This window comes from Chaetura pelagica, unplaced genomic scaffold, assembly GCF_000747805.2.
Source record: "Chaetura pelagica isolate M959 unplaced genomic scaffold, ChaPel_1.0 scaffold135, whole genome shotgun sequence".
Taxonomy (NCBI): domain Eukaryota; kingdom Metazoa; phylum Chordata; class Aves; order Apodiformes; family Apodidae; genus Chaetura; species Chaetura pelagica.
This window is the reverse complement of record NW_009953649.1, coordinates 2187814-2205546: the sequence shown is the minus strand read 5'-3', so window position 1 is coordinate 2205546 and position 17733 is coordinate 2187814. Positions and strand designations below refer to the sequence as shown.

Here is a 17733-nt window from a genome sequence, read left to right as displayed (position 1 = left end):
TTCTGCCTTTACAATGCAACTGATGGAGGTTATGTGATGTCAAAGGAGTAGGGTGTTCCTCAGATAAAATGAGTGTAGTCAAGACATTGACCATTACACTGGAATAGCGGGTTATATCTCTGCCACTGACTCTGTGATTGTAAGAATTTTGCTGTCACCAGACCAGAAGTTGTTTCTAATTGATGTTTTCTGGGATTCCAGTTTGAGGTACTGCAGACTTGCTTGTGCTCATCTGTTACTGAAGTCAATTAGAATTAATAATGCTCTGAGAAAAATAATGCCAGGTGCATGGCCAAAAGAACTGTCAAAAGAGAATGCATTTTTTGCTTATCTATTTAGTGTCAGTTCCATGTGTGTACAGGAGTATCAGTTCCCATTACTTAGCAGATATTTCCATTTATAATATAATTAGTTTTATAAATATGAAGTAACTATCTAATGTTTCAATATGTAATTAATTTTTTGTATAAAATGTTCTATGGGTGAAAAACAGTGAAATCTTTTTAGAAACTGGGAATTCTGTACTATGAAGTGTTTTTGTGATGCACACTCATAGTACATGCAGTCACATGTTGAATAGTGAGGCTAAACAATTTTTTAATAGTTGCTTATTTTGGATATAGTTTTCCATCTGTATAATGGGCAGACATCCTATCAAGAAAATGCGTCATTGTGTAATAAAATCTTTAGGTTGATGTTTTCATACTAGGGAGTTAAGTCCGTTAGTTGAATACTACTTGGCTTTTGAGTGGCTTTTAAATATTTTCCTTAGGGAGGGGATGGTATGCCCAACTATAGCTATATTTGTGGAGGCACATTCTTTCCACCATTATTTTAATTTAAATATTCTAATTGATTGATAAACTAGTAAGATTTAAAAAAAAAGAAAAAGACTGCATGAAACAAATTTCTTGAAATCCTAACCAGTCCTTGTAAATGTTAAAAAAAGCCAAACAAAACAAAACCAAACAAATAAAACCATAAAAAATAAGTAAACTTGAGTCAGAGACAGTCTTCATGCTTCTTTTGCTAGGATGATCACAGTGAATAGCTTCTTTTTAAGGATATCTGAATAAACAGGTGCAAGCCTGGGGCTTTCTGGCTTGTACTCCAGGTTAGTCTATGTAGAGTGAACTTGTTTGTACCTGCTGCCTGCATTACTGGAATCCCCTTCCTGGAAAAAGCACAGGATTAGTTAGGATTATGAAAAAGACAAATAATATCTCCTAAACTAGATCTAGTAGCTTAATTGCATTAGCTTCGGACATGTGCTGCAGTTTTTTCTAAATGTCTTCAGTTGCTCTGATCAACACTAGAGGGAGCTGAATACTTAAATCGCTGTTTTCTTTAAATAAATGCTGCAATGAGATATGGTGGGATTTTGTCTTCCCCACCCTTTTTTTCCCCTACTGCTGTCAAATTGGTATATAAGCGAATTCTATGGATGCCACCACTTAAACCAATGTCATGCCAGACACTTATCTAAGTTATTCGTAATAGTAGAAGTTTTGCATAGCAAATTTTTCTTATTTAATCATAATGGTAATTTTGTAATGAGTGTGTTTAAAACCTGTTGTGATTTGAAATTGTAAAATGATAGTCACAAAGGTGCTAGGAGAATAAATTGGGTCATGTCTGGAAACTGGTATGAAAATGAACAGCATGTAACAGTGCTGTGGGCTTTCAGTACCTTCTGCTGTGTGGTTCCATAGTGACAGCTTAGTTTCTAAACCAAAGAAATGAGAGACATTGAAATGAGAAGTTGTGGGGTTTTTTCCCTTTACAAAAAAAAAAAAAAAGTGAGAGCGGCAGGACTAAGTCCTCCAGAGCTGGTCAGTCTTCTCTTGAGGCCATGCCATGCCACACATCCTGGAGATGCTCTGGTAGAACTCCTCCTCCTTTACCATGTCCAGTGTACTGGCTGCTCACCACCAGCCTATGTCCATAGTTTGACAGGGCTGAAGAGTTGCAAGTCTGGTTGGTAGAGCACAGCTGAGTCAAGTACTGATAACCTGAGCTTTTAGGAGTTACCTCAGTAGTAAGACCAAGGCAATGAAAGTAGAAGATACTATCTAAATGTGGAAATAAAGTGTAAAAGGAAAAGGAGCTTCTACTCTCTCTGTGAGAGTAGAGGCAAAGTACTCTTTCTTTATAGATGCAACTACATTTGTAACTCCTGGATTTCATAAATGGAAAAAAGTACCTGCAGCTGTTTCTAAAACGCCTTTCAAGACAGGGAGGCAGGGTGTCTTTTGAGAATATCTACCTGGTGATTCCAAGTCTTCAACAAAACCATTACCTTGGGATTTCATTTAATAAGGTTTTATATTATATATGAGCACAGCTGCAACTTTAACTGTATTGTGACTAGTTGTTGCCACAAGTAAAGGTGTACCTATATTTATGCAAACATCCCTCAGTTGAACAAAACTAAGCAGAAACTCAAGCAGCTTGGTCATGTCAGTATCTTCTGAACATGACTTAAAAGCTGAGGCTGAATCTCAATAAGGTCTTGCAGTTCTGTAACACTGTATAAAAATAGTTTGGCATAGTTCTTCTTTTTGAAGAACCTCTGGAAGACAAAATATGATGTGTGAATGAATGAATGAATGGGCAAGAATTGCAGCAGAGGGTAGTTCTGCTTGCCAAAGATATGGGAAGTTACATCTTTTTGATGTGCTGTATTTCTCTCTGCTACTACTCAGGGAACCTAACCAGCCAAATTTTAGTGCTTCTAATTTTTTGGTACCTGAAAGAAATTGTGGTGAATTAAATGTCACATTCCAGCTAGAGCTGTGCTTAAACATTTGTGAGGCAAATTTCAATATTCCTTGAATACTTGATTACTGCTAGTTTTTTGTAATTTCCACAGTGCTATAAAGCTATCAATGCTCTGTGAAATTGATGCCAACTTCTGTGAATTAGTAATTTAATGGATGAATGAATGGCTATGCAGCAGTTGAAATGGTTGTTGAATGTATTTCATTAAATTCTTCCTTACTTTTATAGAAAGTAATTATTGCTTTGAGCCATGTTACCTGCTCATGTGGTGATATTTATAGGTATAACTGTCTTTACATAAACTCCTAAATGTTAATAATTTGATTTCATTTTCTGCTACTTTATAGCTTTAAAAAGCTCAGATTTAAATGCCAGCTTCATTGTTTCTAAATTAGGTCTCCTTGTTCCATTTTCTTTACAAACAGTAAGCCATGTTAGAAATTAGAAGCTGTGCTAATGGTTCTGCACTGTTATGTATAGATAAAATGGTATGCAGTTCAGTCTCTGTTATAACTGCTGTTTGCCAGAAGTACTGCTTGTAGTACTTTCATTTTTAACTTCTTTTGGTGTCTCTTGCGATGAGAAGAACACTAGATTATCTCCCAATTGAAACAGCAATAAAAATCAAAACCTTTGTATTTATTTAGCATATATACTGTTCTGTATTGAAGCAGTCTCTCTGAAATCCTCTATATGCTACCTGTTTTACAGTGGTTGGGCTGAATACAATGCAAGGAAACATTTGGTTTGGGGGTTTGGTAGTTATTCCTGTAGATTGGTTGGGTTCTTGAAAAAGATATTTGCGGGTTGTAGGTAAATTTTGTGTGGTCATCTGTTACATTGTATGACTTTCTCATTGTATTTGTTGTCTGTCATTGGTTTGTGCTGGTTTCAAAAAAACCTGCCATAAGACAGAGCTATTTTTCTTGAGAAGAATAGAAAAGCAGTTTGGTTTTGCCTGTATTTTCCCAAAAGAATGCTAACTTTCATCTTTATCTAATGTTGCCATATGAAGGATAATAAAGTAGATAAAATGGGACTTTATGTATTGCAGCTTTACTGGTACACCAGAAGGCCAGGATGGAGCGACTTCAACGAGAACTTGAGATTCAAAAGAAAAAGTTGGATAAACTAAAATCAGAAGTCAATGAAATGGAGAATAATCTAACACGAAGGCGCCTGAAAAGATCCAATTCTGTTTCTCAAATTCCATCTGTAAGTTGAAATGTCTGTAGTCTATAAACCTAAACCACAAGCATAGTCTGTCACAATAAATTAAAGGAACAGTGGCTTATATACTGACAATGTACCAGTGACAGGCAGTATAGCTAGAATTAAATGGGTAAACAGTGTAGTTTAGAGTAAAAATTTAAGCATGTGTTATATAAGCACTAGTTGGTTAACTGTTGACTAAGTGCTGCTTTTAAAGGCAGTTGCAAAAGGTTTTACCTGTTAGTCTTTCCAAATGTTCTTGAAAGCATAACCTCCTTATGTTTCAGACCACAACTTACTACTCGTGGTGTTTTCCACTCCAATTTTTTTGGTCTTCATGCATATACTAATCTCAAAGAAACCGATTAATGCACCAGCTTCCAGTGGCAGAAAATGATCCATCAATCTGGTGGACCACTGGCTGCGTCCTCCACAGTCTGAAGTTGTTCAGTCAGCTCTGAAATCTGATGAGAGAGAAGAATTAAGCGGGTTTGAAAGCTTTCTATAAGATTATGCTTGGATTGAAAGAAGGTTTTATCTTAACTTCTGAAGTAACTGAATGTTGTCTACCTATGTGTGACTGATAATCAAATGGGAAAATATAGTCTAACGGGCAGATTTATTTTTTCAGCTGGAAGAAATGCAACAGTTAAGAAGTTGTAACAGACAGCTGCAGATAGACATAGATTGCCTAACCAAAGAGATTGATCTTTTTCAAGCAAGAGGTACAGTATGTCTTAGTAGTTCACCAACTGTAAATGTGGATTTTTTTTTTCTTTCTTTCACTCTCCACATGTACCAAAGGAAGCTGTCTTATAAATTATGAGTATTTGCACTATTTGCAAAATCATCGTATTAGTTTGAGTGGAACCATGGAAGTAATTGTCTTCTAAGCCTGTAATTTTTATTGGCTTTATGATTTTTCTAATCCCTTGGTCATTCCTATCTCATATGTGACTCAGAAGAGAGAAACTTGTGATTTACTGTGCTGTTTATTTAATAAATGCAGGGGAAGGGGGGGAGTAGGAAATCTGGTTATTTGACTATCAAGGAGGAAGGTGGAGGGCTTTTTAAATGATGTAGCCATACAGATGTGTCCATTCCTTTCTCTCGTTTTCCATTTCTTCTGTCTTGTATTCAGCCTCTCAAGTTTGCAAATACAAAGTATGGTTGTAACTTCCAGTACTCTCTCCTCCTTGAACTTTCCTTGCCTGCAGGGAACACAGCCTTTGGTCAGGAGGGTGAAATTATGAGACAGCTGAGCTGATTCAAGAGCTGCCTGTAGGAGGTCCCTCTCTCTTCCTGCTTCCCTCTTGCAACTTACTGTGATCTGGCTCTGTGTTAGCTTTTTAGACCCTTTGCAGGACTGATTCTGCTCACTAGAAGCAAAAAATGTCGTGTTGCTGGAAAAGCTTGCTACAGCTGGTGGGAGGGAGAGGCACAAGAAGGGAGAACTGAGATAGCAAGAGGAAAGGGACTAATGCTTTCCACTTGCAGCAGCGAGCTGCTAGATAAATTCAGTCATGAGCTGTGCAAGTTCTCCTTTAGACAATGATCCTGCAGGTGAGGAGAAAATAAGCAGGTGTACTGAAAATAATTCTGCATTAAAAACTTGAACTTAAATAGAGTATTCAAACTGCATGTGGTTATATATCTGTTTTGTTACAGTAAGTTGCAGCTAGGAGTTCCTCTAAGTGTTAAATCTAAGCATATATAATAAACTGCATGGTAGCTAATAGATCTCTCAGTACAGTTAAAATTTAGAAAAGGTCTCAGGTAAAATTTACTAATAAAACAGTGAAATATTGAAGAGTGGCAGAAAAAATATTTAAGGAGTTTGGTCAGCTCAATTCCATCTCTGACTTTATATTGCATATTTGGGGCAATAAGTTTCTTTTAAGTTTATTGCTGACATCACTAATACATCACTTGGGTCTGTATTGCCACCTTCATAGAAAGGTGATTAATGAATAATAGTGCTGTTTCAGAATTACTGCCAAGAAAACCTGATATACTTTCCTACTCAAGCTTATTTTTAAAACTGCTGCACTTTCCTTTTTATTTTTAGGACCACATTTTAATCCCAGTGCTATTCATAATTTTTATGATAATATTGGATTTCTTGGTCCGGTGCCACCGAAACCCAAAGGTACTGTAAAAATTTGGATTTGATGTCAATATCTGGTTTGCTTCTGATACCAAGTTTTGTTCTATGAGTCTAGTTTAAATGTTGTTTATTAAATAGATTACTTCAGAAGTATACACATATTGCATTTTATTTGTATTAGTAGTAAATATGCTTCTGTTTGCTCATTTTCTCTCTGCTCATACATTCAGGAAAGAGAAATATATTAAAAATACATTAAATGGGGTATGTTTAAAGATGGATAATATGTTGAGAAGTAGTTTAGGTAAGTTGAAGCATCCTTTTTTTTTTTTTTTTTTTTAATGAGCATGAGACACATTGCTTAGGGATGAGGTAAATTTGCTTAGATTACTTCATTGTCCTTGGTGAAGGGTGGATTTATTTACATGTTACAGCAACTCAGTTGAGTTACCCTTACTGGACTTCCTGACTACAGTAGAACTTTTATTAACATATTAAAAGCCTCTTTGGACTGTTGTTAGATTTAGTTTTAGATAGCTGATGAGGAGAGAAATACTGCCCAATAGGGCAGTCAGTATTGCTGAATTTATTAGTCTTCAACATTCTGCTTTTCATTGCATTTTGCACATTACCATTTTGCCTTAGTGGGATGCCAAACAAAACAGAATAATTACCTCTTGTTTGTTACACCTGTTTGCAACAGAATTATGCTATGACCTATAGGCTGACCACCGAATGAAATGAATGATCCACCAATGTGTCTGTGCAGTCTTTTTGTCTAGGAATTTCTCCACATATATATGTGTGTGAGTGTGACTGGTCCTTGTAGGGTGCAGTAACTGTTGTTAGAGGATCTCATCTTACGGATATCTGACAATTCTGTTTCAGAATGGTCTAGCTAGATTGAAATTTTTTTTGTCCTCCAGACTGTAATTCCTCCAAACTGATTCTGTTCTTCATGCTTTTAAGGGGTTTTCATGTCTCATTATCCAGTCTGTTAGTAAAAACACTGAGTAAAATTAAAACCATATGCAATCCTATTAGACATGTTTTACAGCTGAACCATGCAGAGTTTATCAGAAGTTCTGTCAATTACATTTGCAGTAAGTAAAAACTAACCCATCAAAGAAGAAAATTTTCTGTGACTAGTTGTTAACAGTTGCATTGACTCATCTTGGAGGAACTCATAAATTTTAAGTGTTTAAATAATTTTATGCAATCTATCTTGAAAATGAAAAGTTAACCCTGACTGATTTATAAATCTCCGAAATCCCTCTTATGCTTTCTCTTTATTTCTTTTTAGAAAATAATCACTACTGTATCTTAGTCCTTCATTAACATTTTTTTTCGGTTGAAGTTGCACTGTAACTATGATGTAGGCTGTGACTTAAACCAGAGTTAGCACTGTTCACAAAAGAATGAAAAAATTCTTTTTGCCATTTTGGTCAGTAGCATTGTACTTCCTAAAGCTGTTGCTATCATTTTGCAGCAGTTGCAGTTGGCTAGTTGCTAACGAGATGTTCTCCATTTCAAGTAATTGGCTGAAAGACCTTACTACAGTTGCCTATACTGGGAACCCTTAACTTCAGAAGTTGCTCTTCTCTCTTTTAATCTTTTTAATCTCTTTTCATCTTTTCTCTTTTAAAAATAGTTTAAGGCTGTTTTCTAACATGTCATGCAAAAAGATGCACCTGTACGCTTGGGAGGATTACACTGTAGCACGACAGAGATAGGCATTGATTTTTCTTCAGCTTACCTGCTTATCTGGTTTGAGGAAGAGCTGCTGATGCTCATTCTATGGTCAAAATGTTAAATATGTCAAAAAAGTTTTAGAGCACTTCTTGTCATAATGAATTTTAGACTACTCCATAGACCTCAGGCTTCTAAATCTTGTGCATGTTTCCCATGCTGATTAATTTCTAAATTGTATCTCCTTTTCATACAACAGCTGTGAACTGAGACCAAAAGGAAAGAAGGCAGAGTGAAGGGATGGGAAACTTGCTTTTTATAGTTTCACCTTGTGCCATTTGGCTGACTTACAATCAAGCTGTAGTCAAGGGGGTGGTAAAATGCTGCCTCTGTCACTTGCAATAACTATACTGTTCTCAGGGGAACAAGATAGTTCTCAGTTACTGAAAAAAAAATAATCTCAAAATTCTTTCCATGCTGTTCTTGGTTAGTAACTGCTTATCTTATCTCTTTCATGTCACAGATCAGAGGTCCATTGTGAAAACACCAAAGACTGTTCCAGACACAGATGAAGATGAGGGGGCTCAGTGGAGTTGTACTGCCTGTACTTTTTTAAATCATCCAGCCTTAAATCGCTGTGAACAGTGTGAAATGCCCCGGCATTTCTGAGCCAACAGGCTTGTTACCTTTTGTAAAACCATAGCAAACATGCAAGGAACAATCCAGTCATTGGGAGGCAAAAAAAGTGTTTATGTATAGGATTTTGTAAAATTGAAGGTGTGGTGAGATGGTATTTTGCTAATGTTAAATGTCAACCCACAGAGCTAGTAATACCTCAGTGTTGTGTCACAGGCAGTTGAAAGTTCATTAGCTGAAAAGTAATCTGCTGAAAGACTCAGTTGCCAGCTGCCTAAACCATGTACAGTATTACCAGTGTCCCAGAAACACACACCATGTTCAGTGCTTGGGTGTTGTCCATCCTTTTCTCTGCCCCAGTGTCACTACTGAATTTTGACAGGGGAAAGGAATAGAGTGCTAGTGTTTTGTTTTCAGAGCTTTCAGTGAAACACTACATGCACAGAGGAGATCTAAAAGGAACAAGGGTTTAACTATATAAACCATTTGCTGCCATATAGTGCCTTCAATAAAGGGAAGAACTTCACAAATCAGTAGTACTCTGCCTTGTCTTCCCTGAAAACATCTCTGTGAAGCCAGAAATCAGTACAATCACATCTAAAGATGAAAAGGAAAAACTGCATGCGTTGTCTGTACAATACACACAGTGAAATACCCCAAAGCTTTTCCTACTGTACATAGCTCTAGAACCTGCTTTAAGTGATTTCTTTTCTTCACTTTGATTATTTTCTTGTACTTCTGTATGTATAGTGTAATAGTCTTTTTGTTAACTTTCTTTTTTTTTTCCTTTAAGTGATTAAGCCACGATCGTGTCCTTTTTTTAAGCTTTTATCTGAGAGAAGCAATGCCTTAAAATAAGAGCATTAATAAGAAACTATGCACAAAATAGCTTTCCTCGGCTCATTCTGTACATTGCTCTTGTAAATGCTGATGATCTGTGAAGACCTGCAGATGCAGCGTGGTAAAAATGCAGGAAAAGTTGGAAGAGTTATGCATATAGTTCACTCTGTACACCGAGTTTTACGGTGGGTGACACAAGGTAGTGTTTTGTCTGGCATGAGGAAACTTTATACTAAGAAACTTTCAACCCACCAACAGATCAGCATCCGATTTAAGCTTGCTTCATCTGCTGGGTATCTTGCAGACTCCTGAAGAGAGATTCATTGGGGAAGTTCATACAGTGCCAAAATCAACAGCAGCAGCATCGTACAGCTTTGTTCAAGGACTTTAAATGCTTTCCTGTTTTGGCAGCCAGTTTCTAAACCTGACTTTGTGGTGAAGTCTCATATTTATAGCAAACAAGGATAGCAATACTTAGGACAACTGAAATAAAGGCTGGAAAAGAGAAATCAAACAGACTTGAACACTGAAGCAACCTCAAGCATCTCTTTATTTTGATGATCTATTTTTATAAGGAAAATATTCACATGATCGGGGATGTATATAGCTGAGATCAAGAAAATGGAATTCCAGTACAGTATGCATGAAAGACGGCACGCAAAGAATTATGTAGCAGCACTTAGCGTGAGGCTGGAGGGAGTGCTAACTATGTAGCAAGAGACAAAGTAGACTGTCACCCACTGTAAACATTTGCCAGTGGACACTTTCATTAGGAGTTTTACAAGTGATCTATGTGAATGCACAGGTGCCTTTGTTTTGAAGGCTTTGCATTTTTTTATGTGGGAAGAAAATGCCAATCCCAGGTAATTAGGCAGTAGACCCAAAGCACTTGCATTCAATGCATTTTGTTTATAAAATGAGGCCTTGTTTTTCAGCTTCATCTGCAGCTCTATGTGAAGATTGACAAATCAGTTTTTACCTGTTTATTAATAAAACCTAACTTGGATATCTTGAGTTGATGGTTTTGTGATTTAGCTGGGTAAACTGTCTTTGTAACAGATAAGTTATTTATAAAAATTAAAAAAAAAAAATAATTATATTCTAATGTTTCATTTTGTGATTTGTTTGCTTTTTCCATATTGTGGAGCAACAGAATAATGAACAATAAGCATAAAGAGTATTAAAAGTAGACGGATTTCTTAAGACTGGAGATTTTATTTAAGCTTTTGTTTTGCATTATTCTGTGTAATACTAATTCAGTGAGAGCAAGGAATGTATTCCATAAAGTTATAATTACAAGGATGTATCCTGACCTAAGAACCATTCCCTTCTTCCTAACGTAATAAGTGGGCCTTTATACTTCATGCTTTAGAGGTTTATGATTGTTAAAATATTTTTCTAATTCAATGGGCAGTCACTTTGTCCAAGGTAACAGAAGACATAATTGTGTACTGTTGATATAAGAACAGTGTAAGGATTAATATGGTTAAACTGTATTTTGGTGCTATGTATATTATAGGGCTACGAGATGTGCCATTTTTCTGGACTTCTTTCCCACTTGGACCCTGTCTAGACAGATGTTTGGTATGTGGAGTTGAGCTTTCCCGAGACACAGTGATGCTGTGTAAAAGTCCTTCAGGAGGCATCTATGAACAGATGATCAGCAAAAAAAACATTCCATAACACACACCGGTCAACTGATGTGCCTCAGTCTCCTGTATGAAAAGCAGTGTTTGGAGTGAGGAGGGCAGCTGTATTCAAAAAGTAAACAACCAACTCCAATCAGCTACAGGGTGGAAAAAACGTTTGGGAAATTAGGTAAAAGGGAATTCTGCTCATTCTATCAAATGTCTAATTGGTCTTTTCCCTGCATTTATTTCCTGGAGGAACAACAAAAAAGAAGGAACATCTACATCCTAGCTCCAGTGAGCTGCACAGAGCCATCAACATGCCAGTGTGTGTGTATCCACGGGTGTTTTCAGTACCTGATCCTGGAGCAGTGGGGAAAGAGGAATGACATCTCCAGTGCCATCTCTTCTACAGACTTTTACCGTCCCCTTCAGGGATTTTTATGTTCTTCCTGTATTTCAGATTGTGTCTATCATTAGCTCTTTCTTCAAGTTTAAGCCAGTATATTGGTATATCATTGATGTGTATTTTTAAAGGGTAGGTTTTAAAGGATTTTAGTTTTGAAGTATGAAATCAAACTAGATTTCACCACTGAATTTATTTTTCCTCATTGAAGAGAAGATAAACTTTATGTTTGAGCATCAGTTAGTGATCTCTATAATAGTAAAAAAAAAAAAAATCACAAACAAAAGAAAATATATTATTTCACTCTTTAGCAGAAAAGGAGAAGTACATTTTGTGGTTTTTAGAGGTGTTCCTGTTCATTTTTTGTGAACACATGAAATACTCATCCATTGGTCCAGCTTTAGAATTGGGATGCCTTTAGAAATGCAGGCAGCATAACTGAGACAAAAAGGTGGTAACTGGTTTGTTGTGTCACATCAAGCTCTGTGGAACTGATTTCAGTTCACGTTCCTAGCTTTTCAGGTAAATTACAAAACCATTTGTCTCCAACCTCCAATAGAGTTATTCTGTTGTGATCAGTTGTGAGATGTGATATCTTCAGTCTTAATCTCATGATAGATGATTTTTTTTAAACTCCATGGTGCCTGTCTGTGTATTTGTTTGATGTGTGTGAACTAAATTGATTTTATGATCTTGAAATGCCTGCCTTAAGCATATTTTGTAGGTGCCCAGGGAGAATACATTTTTCATTTTAAGTATTCTTATTGGTACTGCATTTCTTCAGTCAAATTCTTCTATCTTGAGGGTAAATTGGCATCTGGACACAATTTGAAAGGTTGAACAAGCATTTTAAAGAAGGCAAAAGCCAAGTATTGAAATCTGACTATGCCCATTTCCTTACTCTAAAATGGGACTACTGCCATGAAACAGTGACAGAATCTTTTCAATGCAGTTAATTAACAGCATCTATGGTGTATCCCGTGAATCCATGTCAGCTCTTACTAATATTTAGTTCTAACTTTCAATAGCCAGGAAATAATTTGACTTTGATTTATCTCTTGTTAAAAAAACACTTATAATTTGAACAGAAAATACAAGTCAGCTTTAAACTTTTGGTTCCTTTCATCATTACATAGTATGATTACAATGCATTCCTTTTTAAAGCCTGACTGCATGAGTAGCTCTTCATATTGGTAACTTTAGCAATCTGATTTTATGTAGTCCAAAATGGCTCGTGAAGCTCCTATTTTGTGTAAACTATTTAAAAATTACTGGAGAGTGAGAGAACAGAAAGAGTTAGTATCAAATGTTTGAGGGCTTCAGGCTCCATGACGATCCCAAGTGCTACAGGAACACTTGGGAATGATGATGAATGTCGAGATTCATTTTGACATAATTCTCAATGTTTTTTATTTGGTTTTCTTTGATTAAGCAGTTCTGTATCAGTGATATGCTTGCTTCTACAGCAGAGCTTCTCAGGCACCACCTTCAGTGGCAGCACTCTCAGATCTCACAGAAGTGGTTCAGTGGCTTCAGTTGGGCTTTAGACATGTTGATTCCCAGCAGTGTAAGTGGATCCAATTATGTTTTCATTGAATATACAGATATTTTTAACCAAAATGTAACAATCTCCAGCCAGTGTACTGTTGCAGGCATGGGTTCAGCTGCCTGTTTTTACTACAGTCCCATTTTATTCATTGATTTAAAGTGCAGATATTTATGTGCAGTTAAAGGGGACTTAGATCTGAAATTACTTACCATCTTTATGAATTCAAACTTCCTATTAACTGAAAGCTTATTTAAAATAATAAAACACCACCATATTGTATGCAAGTGCAGATTTTGTACAAGAGGAGCATACCAGTTTTGGTATTACTGAAATGAGCAATTTGAAATGCTTGTATAAACCTAATGATATTTTTTTATGGATGTGCCTTGTGTTATGGTTTTGAATTTGGTGATTGCATACTGTTTTTCTCATCGTTTACAGGAGCACAGTGCCGATACAAGTTTGCTGTAGTTGGTTTGGTAGCAAATTAATGGAAGAAAGGTATATTTAGCATTTTTTATGTGATTTTGTCTTAGTAAATTTTCAACAGGTTGCATTCAGCTTGTGACTTGGTGGGTTTTGCTGAAATTCAACTTACTGTTGCAGCTGATTGATTCTGTGATTCTCCGATTCATTCTGGTTGGAAAATACCTTTAAGATCAAGTCCAACCACAAAGTTGTTGAGATCCAGCACTGAGAAAAAGGGTAATGGTGACAGAGGAAATGGGCTGAAGAATGCTGTTCTTTTTTCTTCACATGCAGAAGCAAGTGGTGTTGCTTTTCTTGCACCCCAATGTAACATGCAAACTAAAATGTAGTCAACATAAGGTCTCAAAGCTGAAAGGCTGTAAACGTTAGAGTTGGGATCGTAGGACACTGCATCCATAGCATGTCTGGCTGTGAAGACTTCTTGTGTGCTTGGTTTGTAGTGGTGGTGCCTCAGAAGTCTGTCGGTACAGGTTAACAGTTTTATCACATTGTGGGGTCATTGCTGTGTTTCCACGACATGCCAGGGTCTCATGCTTGTTTACGTGCCAAGGAAAGGTTCACAAGGTTCTAAGAACAGGACAGTCCCCAGAGCACCTTGTCTGGCTGGTACACAGCTACTTGCCCATCTCAGCTCGGAACAGGTCAGTAAATACTGATGCGTCTGGAAGCAGGGAATTTCAGATGAGAGGATGAACACTTGTTTTGGAGTGAAAACTGGATTAGGAAAATTAACAGCCCTGGAATTTCAGATACAGAATTAGTTTTATAGTGGCTTTATGTTGATCTAATATTACAAACAAAGCAAATGTTTGTATGTACAGAATGTCTCTTATCAGCCATTATTAAAAAAAAATATTTCATTTACAAACTCTGCTTACTGTAGCAAACCTGCAGTAAATTTTAATTTGAGGGCTCTTTTTTATTGTTATTTTATTGTTAATACTTGGTATTTTGTGTGTTGTATCCTGGGTAGAACATAACTGGACAGATCTGCTTTTTTTTTAATCTTTTTTTCAGTTTTGCTTTTGTTGTTTGTTTTGTGTTAGTCAAATTTCCAGAATTACTTGCTTATTGTCTTACAGTATTGTAATTGGAGACTGTCACCAGCCTGGGGAGCTGGTGTTAGGAAAAAAGATGTGGAACATACTTTGTGTTTCACCTCTTCACACTCGTGTGGTTACTTTGGGGCTGGAGCTGACATGGAGCCTGTGGACAGTAGTGAAAAGTATGAAATGCCACTCACAAGGTATTTGGCCAAAACCAAGTTTGTTTAAAGGGACCTGTTGGAGAAGAGGGGGAAAGCAAATCAAGGAAGTTGTAGGAAGAAAAACCTCCTGAAGCAGAAGCAGGCCCAGCTCTTCTTTCTGCTGGAAGTCTTCTGACACCAATTTAGGGCCCGTATGTTTCCTCTCATAACCTGTAAAGACTTCCTAAAAAAATACATTTCTTCTCACTGTATGTTGCAATAGCTTTTCTTGCTGCTAATGGGGATGGAAGGGGGCAGGTAAGTAATGAGAGGAACACAGAAGATGCTACATAAAGAAATGTAAATACACCACAGGTTCCAGTATGACCACAGGGATTGGATGACAAGTGTTTAACTCAGCAATGTTATTGTGTCACTGGCTTACTACTTAGGTGTTCTGCACTGGTGACATGATAGTGCTGCACCAAGCAGTGTGCAGAATTTTGCTGTTGCCTTCATTCATCTGTGTCCCTATCTCTGCCTGTCTTGTCTTTTCAGCTTTCCTTTTTCCCCCATCTTATTAAGAGACTTGAACAACCACTGAAGACAAACTTCCTACATTGTGTTGTACCTATGTGGTAGCTACAGTGAAAATCTGGGTTAAAATGGGGATGTGTCTTTTGATTTGTTTCACAAGCCTTTTCCTTACCTCTTTGTTTTGGGGCCAGAAATCAAATTTAAAGACAACCTGGGAAAAGAAAATATTGTCTTCCAACAGACACACCTGACACAATTATGAAGCAATTGTTATGAGCCATCTTTTCTATCTCCAAGAGTAACTTTTTCATACCCAAAGTCTACAGATTAAAATTTCTGTCACAGAGAGGATGATGGATGCTGTCATCAGGCATCTATCTTGAAGTCTGAGTGTGGTTTGATGCCATCTCATGGGCTTCCTGGTGATTCAGAGAAAGTTGCCTGGGTCCTTGTCTGTCTGCTCCATGATGGCATTATGACCTTTCTTGGTTTTGCTATGTTTCTTGTGCAATTCCCCCTGCAATTGTGACAGTGTTTGGAGGTGTGTACTGCTTCTCTATCCATGTTCCTGAATGTTAACGTTTTCTAGAAGCCGGGCTGTGTACTAGAGGTTCATACTATGCTACTGTTCTTAAGTAAAAAAAATATATATGTATATACATAAGCTAGCATATCTTTTGGTATTGGAAGCTCTTTCCAGTCTTTAGCACAAGTGCCCTGTACATGAGAAAGGAAAATAATAGCACAGCAGTGGGTTTTTTTGAGCTGGAGGATGTGACAAAAGCTTTCCCCCTTTAATAAAGATTAGTAATGCTGGAGTTTTTTTCTGCTGACCTTGATCCTTTTCAATTCAATTGTTGGGCTTTTTGAACCCCTGAGGAAATCAGACTCCTTGCTGCCTGTCCAGTGTTCAGCCACTATGAGTTTCACGTCTCGCCTTGGGACTCTGGACTGCATGAAGAACAGCCAGCCAGCAAGGTTGGAGATTAAATTTCCTTGTGTTACAGAAGCCTGTGTACAGCTGCCCCAGGGAGTGCTTTTCTGCCAGCCCCACGACCCTGGCCATCAAGCTCCACACTCCAAACTTATCAGTAGTTTTCCTCTGAAGAGAAGACTAACATTTTTCAAGGCAACTGTGTTATGTTCTGTTCTCAGTGTTTCCTGAAGCAACAGTAGAGTTGAATAATGAAGAAAATAGTTTACTATTCAAGTGATGTACGATTGCGACTGAAACAACTATCAGGCATAGCTGTGCCATGTGATGCTGTACTTGGAAACTTCCTTCCCACTTGGAGAGCCCAGCCATGTTCAAAGTGGATGTGAGATGCATAACATGCAAAAGTACATCTGAAGGAGTTATCTTGAAAAGCATATAATCCATCTCCTGATCTCTCGCTTCATGTTGGTTTTCATTTTTTTTTCCACTTTTCATCCTGTTATTTTCCTAGACGGATACCTGTACCCTGATACCAGGATTGAACCTGTTGCCTTTTAGTGGTATGGTTTTATTCAAGACTTGAATCAGCATCTGGATCTCACTTGAACATCAGTCTGTCTCCCCATGGCAACCATGCTTTTCTCTTGCTTCTTAAAACACTTCTATTAGTTCTGGTGCACCCTCAGAAGGTGGCAGGCTGCTTTGTGGTGATTTCAGCTCACTTAGTATCTTTTATTTTCACATGTGAAATTAATCTCAAGAGACTTTTAGACAAAATGCATTAATAAGGCTTTGAAGCAAGGATTGCATCACCCTCCCAGCTGGAAATCTCTTCTTTGCTAGTTTACAGAGTTGGACTCTGTGATGTTCCTGTTCTCTGTGGAGCTATTAATGAGCCATTAATCCTGTGTTTTGGTATCAGAAGGGCACACCCTCTGTAGAGGTGAAGGCAAAGGCTAATCTCAGCATTGCCATCACTATTTGGTCAGGGCTGCCATTTTCTAACTTCTGTAGAAGAGCTTCTAATTCTGAAGCAAAAAGGAAAATGTTCTGAATTTGTTGCTGTATGGCCAGCCAGGTTGCAGCAAGGTGATAAAACTCTTTTCACTGTGCAATTGGATTTTGCTTTTACACACGTAACCTTTTTTCTTTTCATCTTTTTTTAAGAGCAAAAGTGTGTCACTGCAGACTTGGAAATGACCAACAAGTAAAACACACCAGTGAAGAAATTATGGACAAGGGCCTGAGGTAGGTGGCATAAACTGGATTGCTCAGAGGCTTGTTTTGTCTGTCATTAGTCATCCATCAGCAACTACTGTGTGATCCTTTAAAACAACAGCTGTTGCTCATGTTTGAAAGGGTTGTTTTCTGCTGTCTTCTCCACCCTCAAACCTTGCTGTATTGTATTTGGCTACAAATCGGCTCCATACCTGCTGTTCCTGTTGGCTGCTTCTAGACGCATTTTATTTGGTGCCAGCCTGTCAGGTCGCAGGCGCAGTTAAGTTCTCTCTGCATGTCCTCAAGCAGTAACACGAGCCAGTGTGCACAGTGACATTTTCCTACTGTTTTTTTCATCAGTTTCTGATATTGGGGCTGATGGAACTTCCTTTCCCTGCCTTCTAGCCCTTTCCTGTCTGGAGCAGGTAAGCCTGGTCCAGTGTTGTGAGGCGTTATGCCATGGTGCAGGCATGGAGAACTCACAAAGCCCTTACTTTTGTCATTCTCTTAGCATTCCT

General features: G+C 37.6%; 1 protein-coding gene across 1 annotated transcript in view; it reads left to right on the top strand.

Annotated features, from left to right (window-relative positions):
* TAB2 (TGF-beta activated kinase 1/MAP3K7 binding protein 2) overlaps nucleotides 1–10370 on the top strand; it is an 18408-nt gene extending 8038 nt beyond the window's left edge. Inside the window, 4 exon segments of the mRNA XM_009999974.1 lie at nucleotides 3836–3996; nucleotides 4625–4718; nucleotides 6062–6142; nucleotides 8313–10370. Of these exon segments, the coding sequence (XP_009998276.1) occupies nucleotides 3836–3996; nucleotides 4625–4718; nucleotides 6062–6142; nucleotides 8313–8458 (482 nt within the window). The 3' untranslated portion in view covers nucleotides 8459–10370.
* Nucleotides 10371–17733: the final 7363 nt, after the last annotated feature.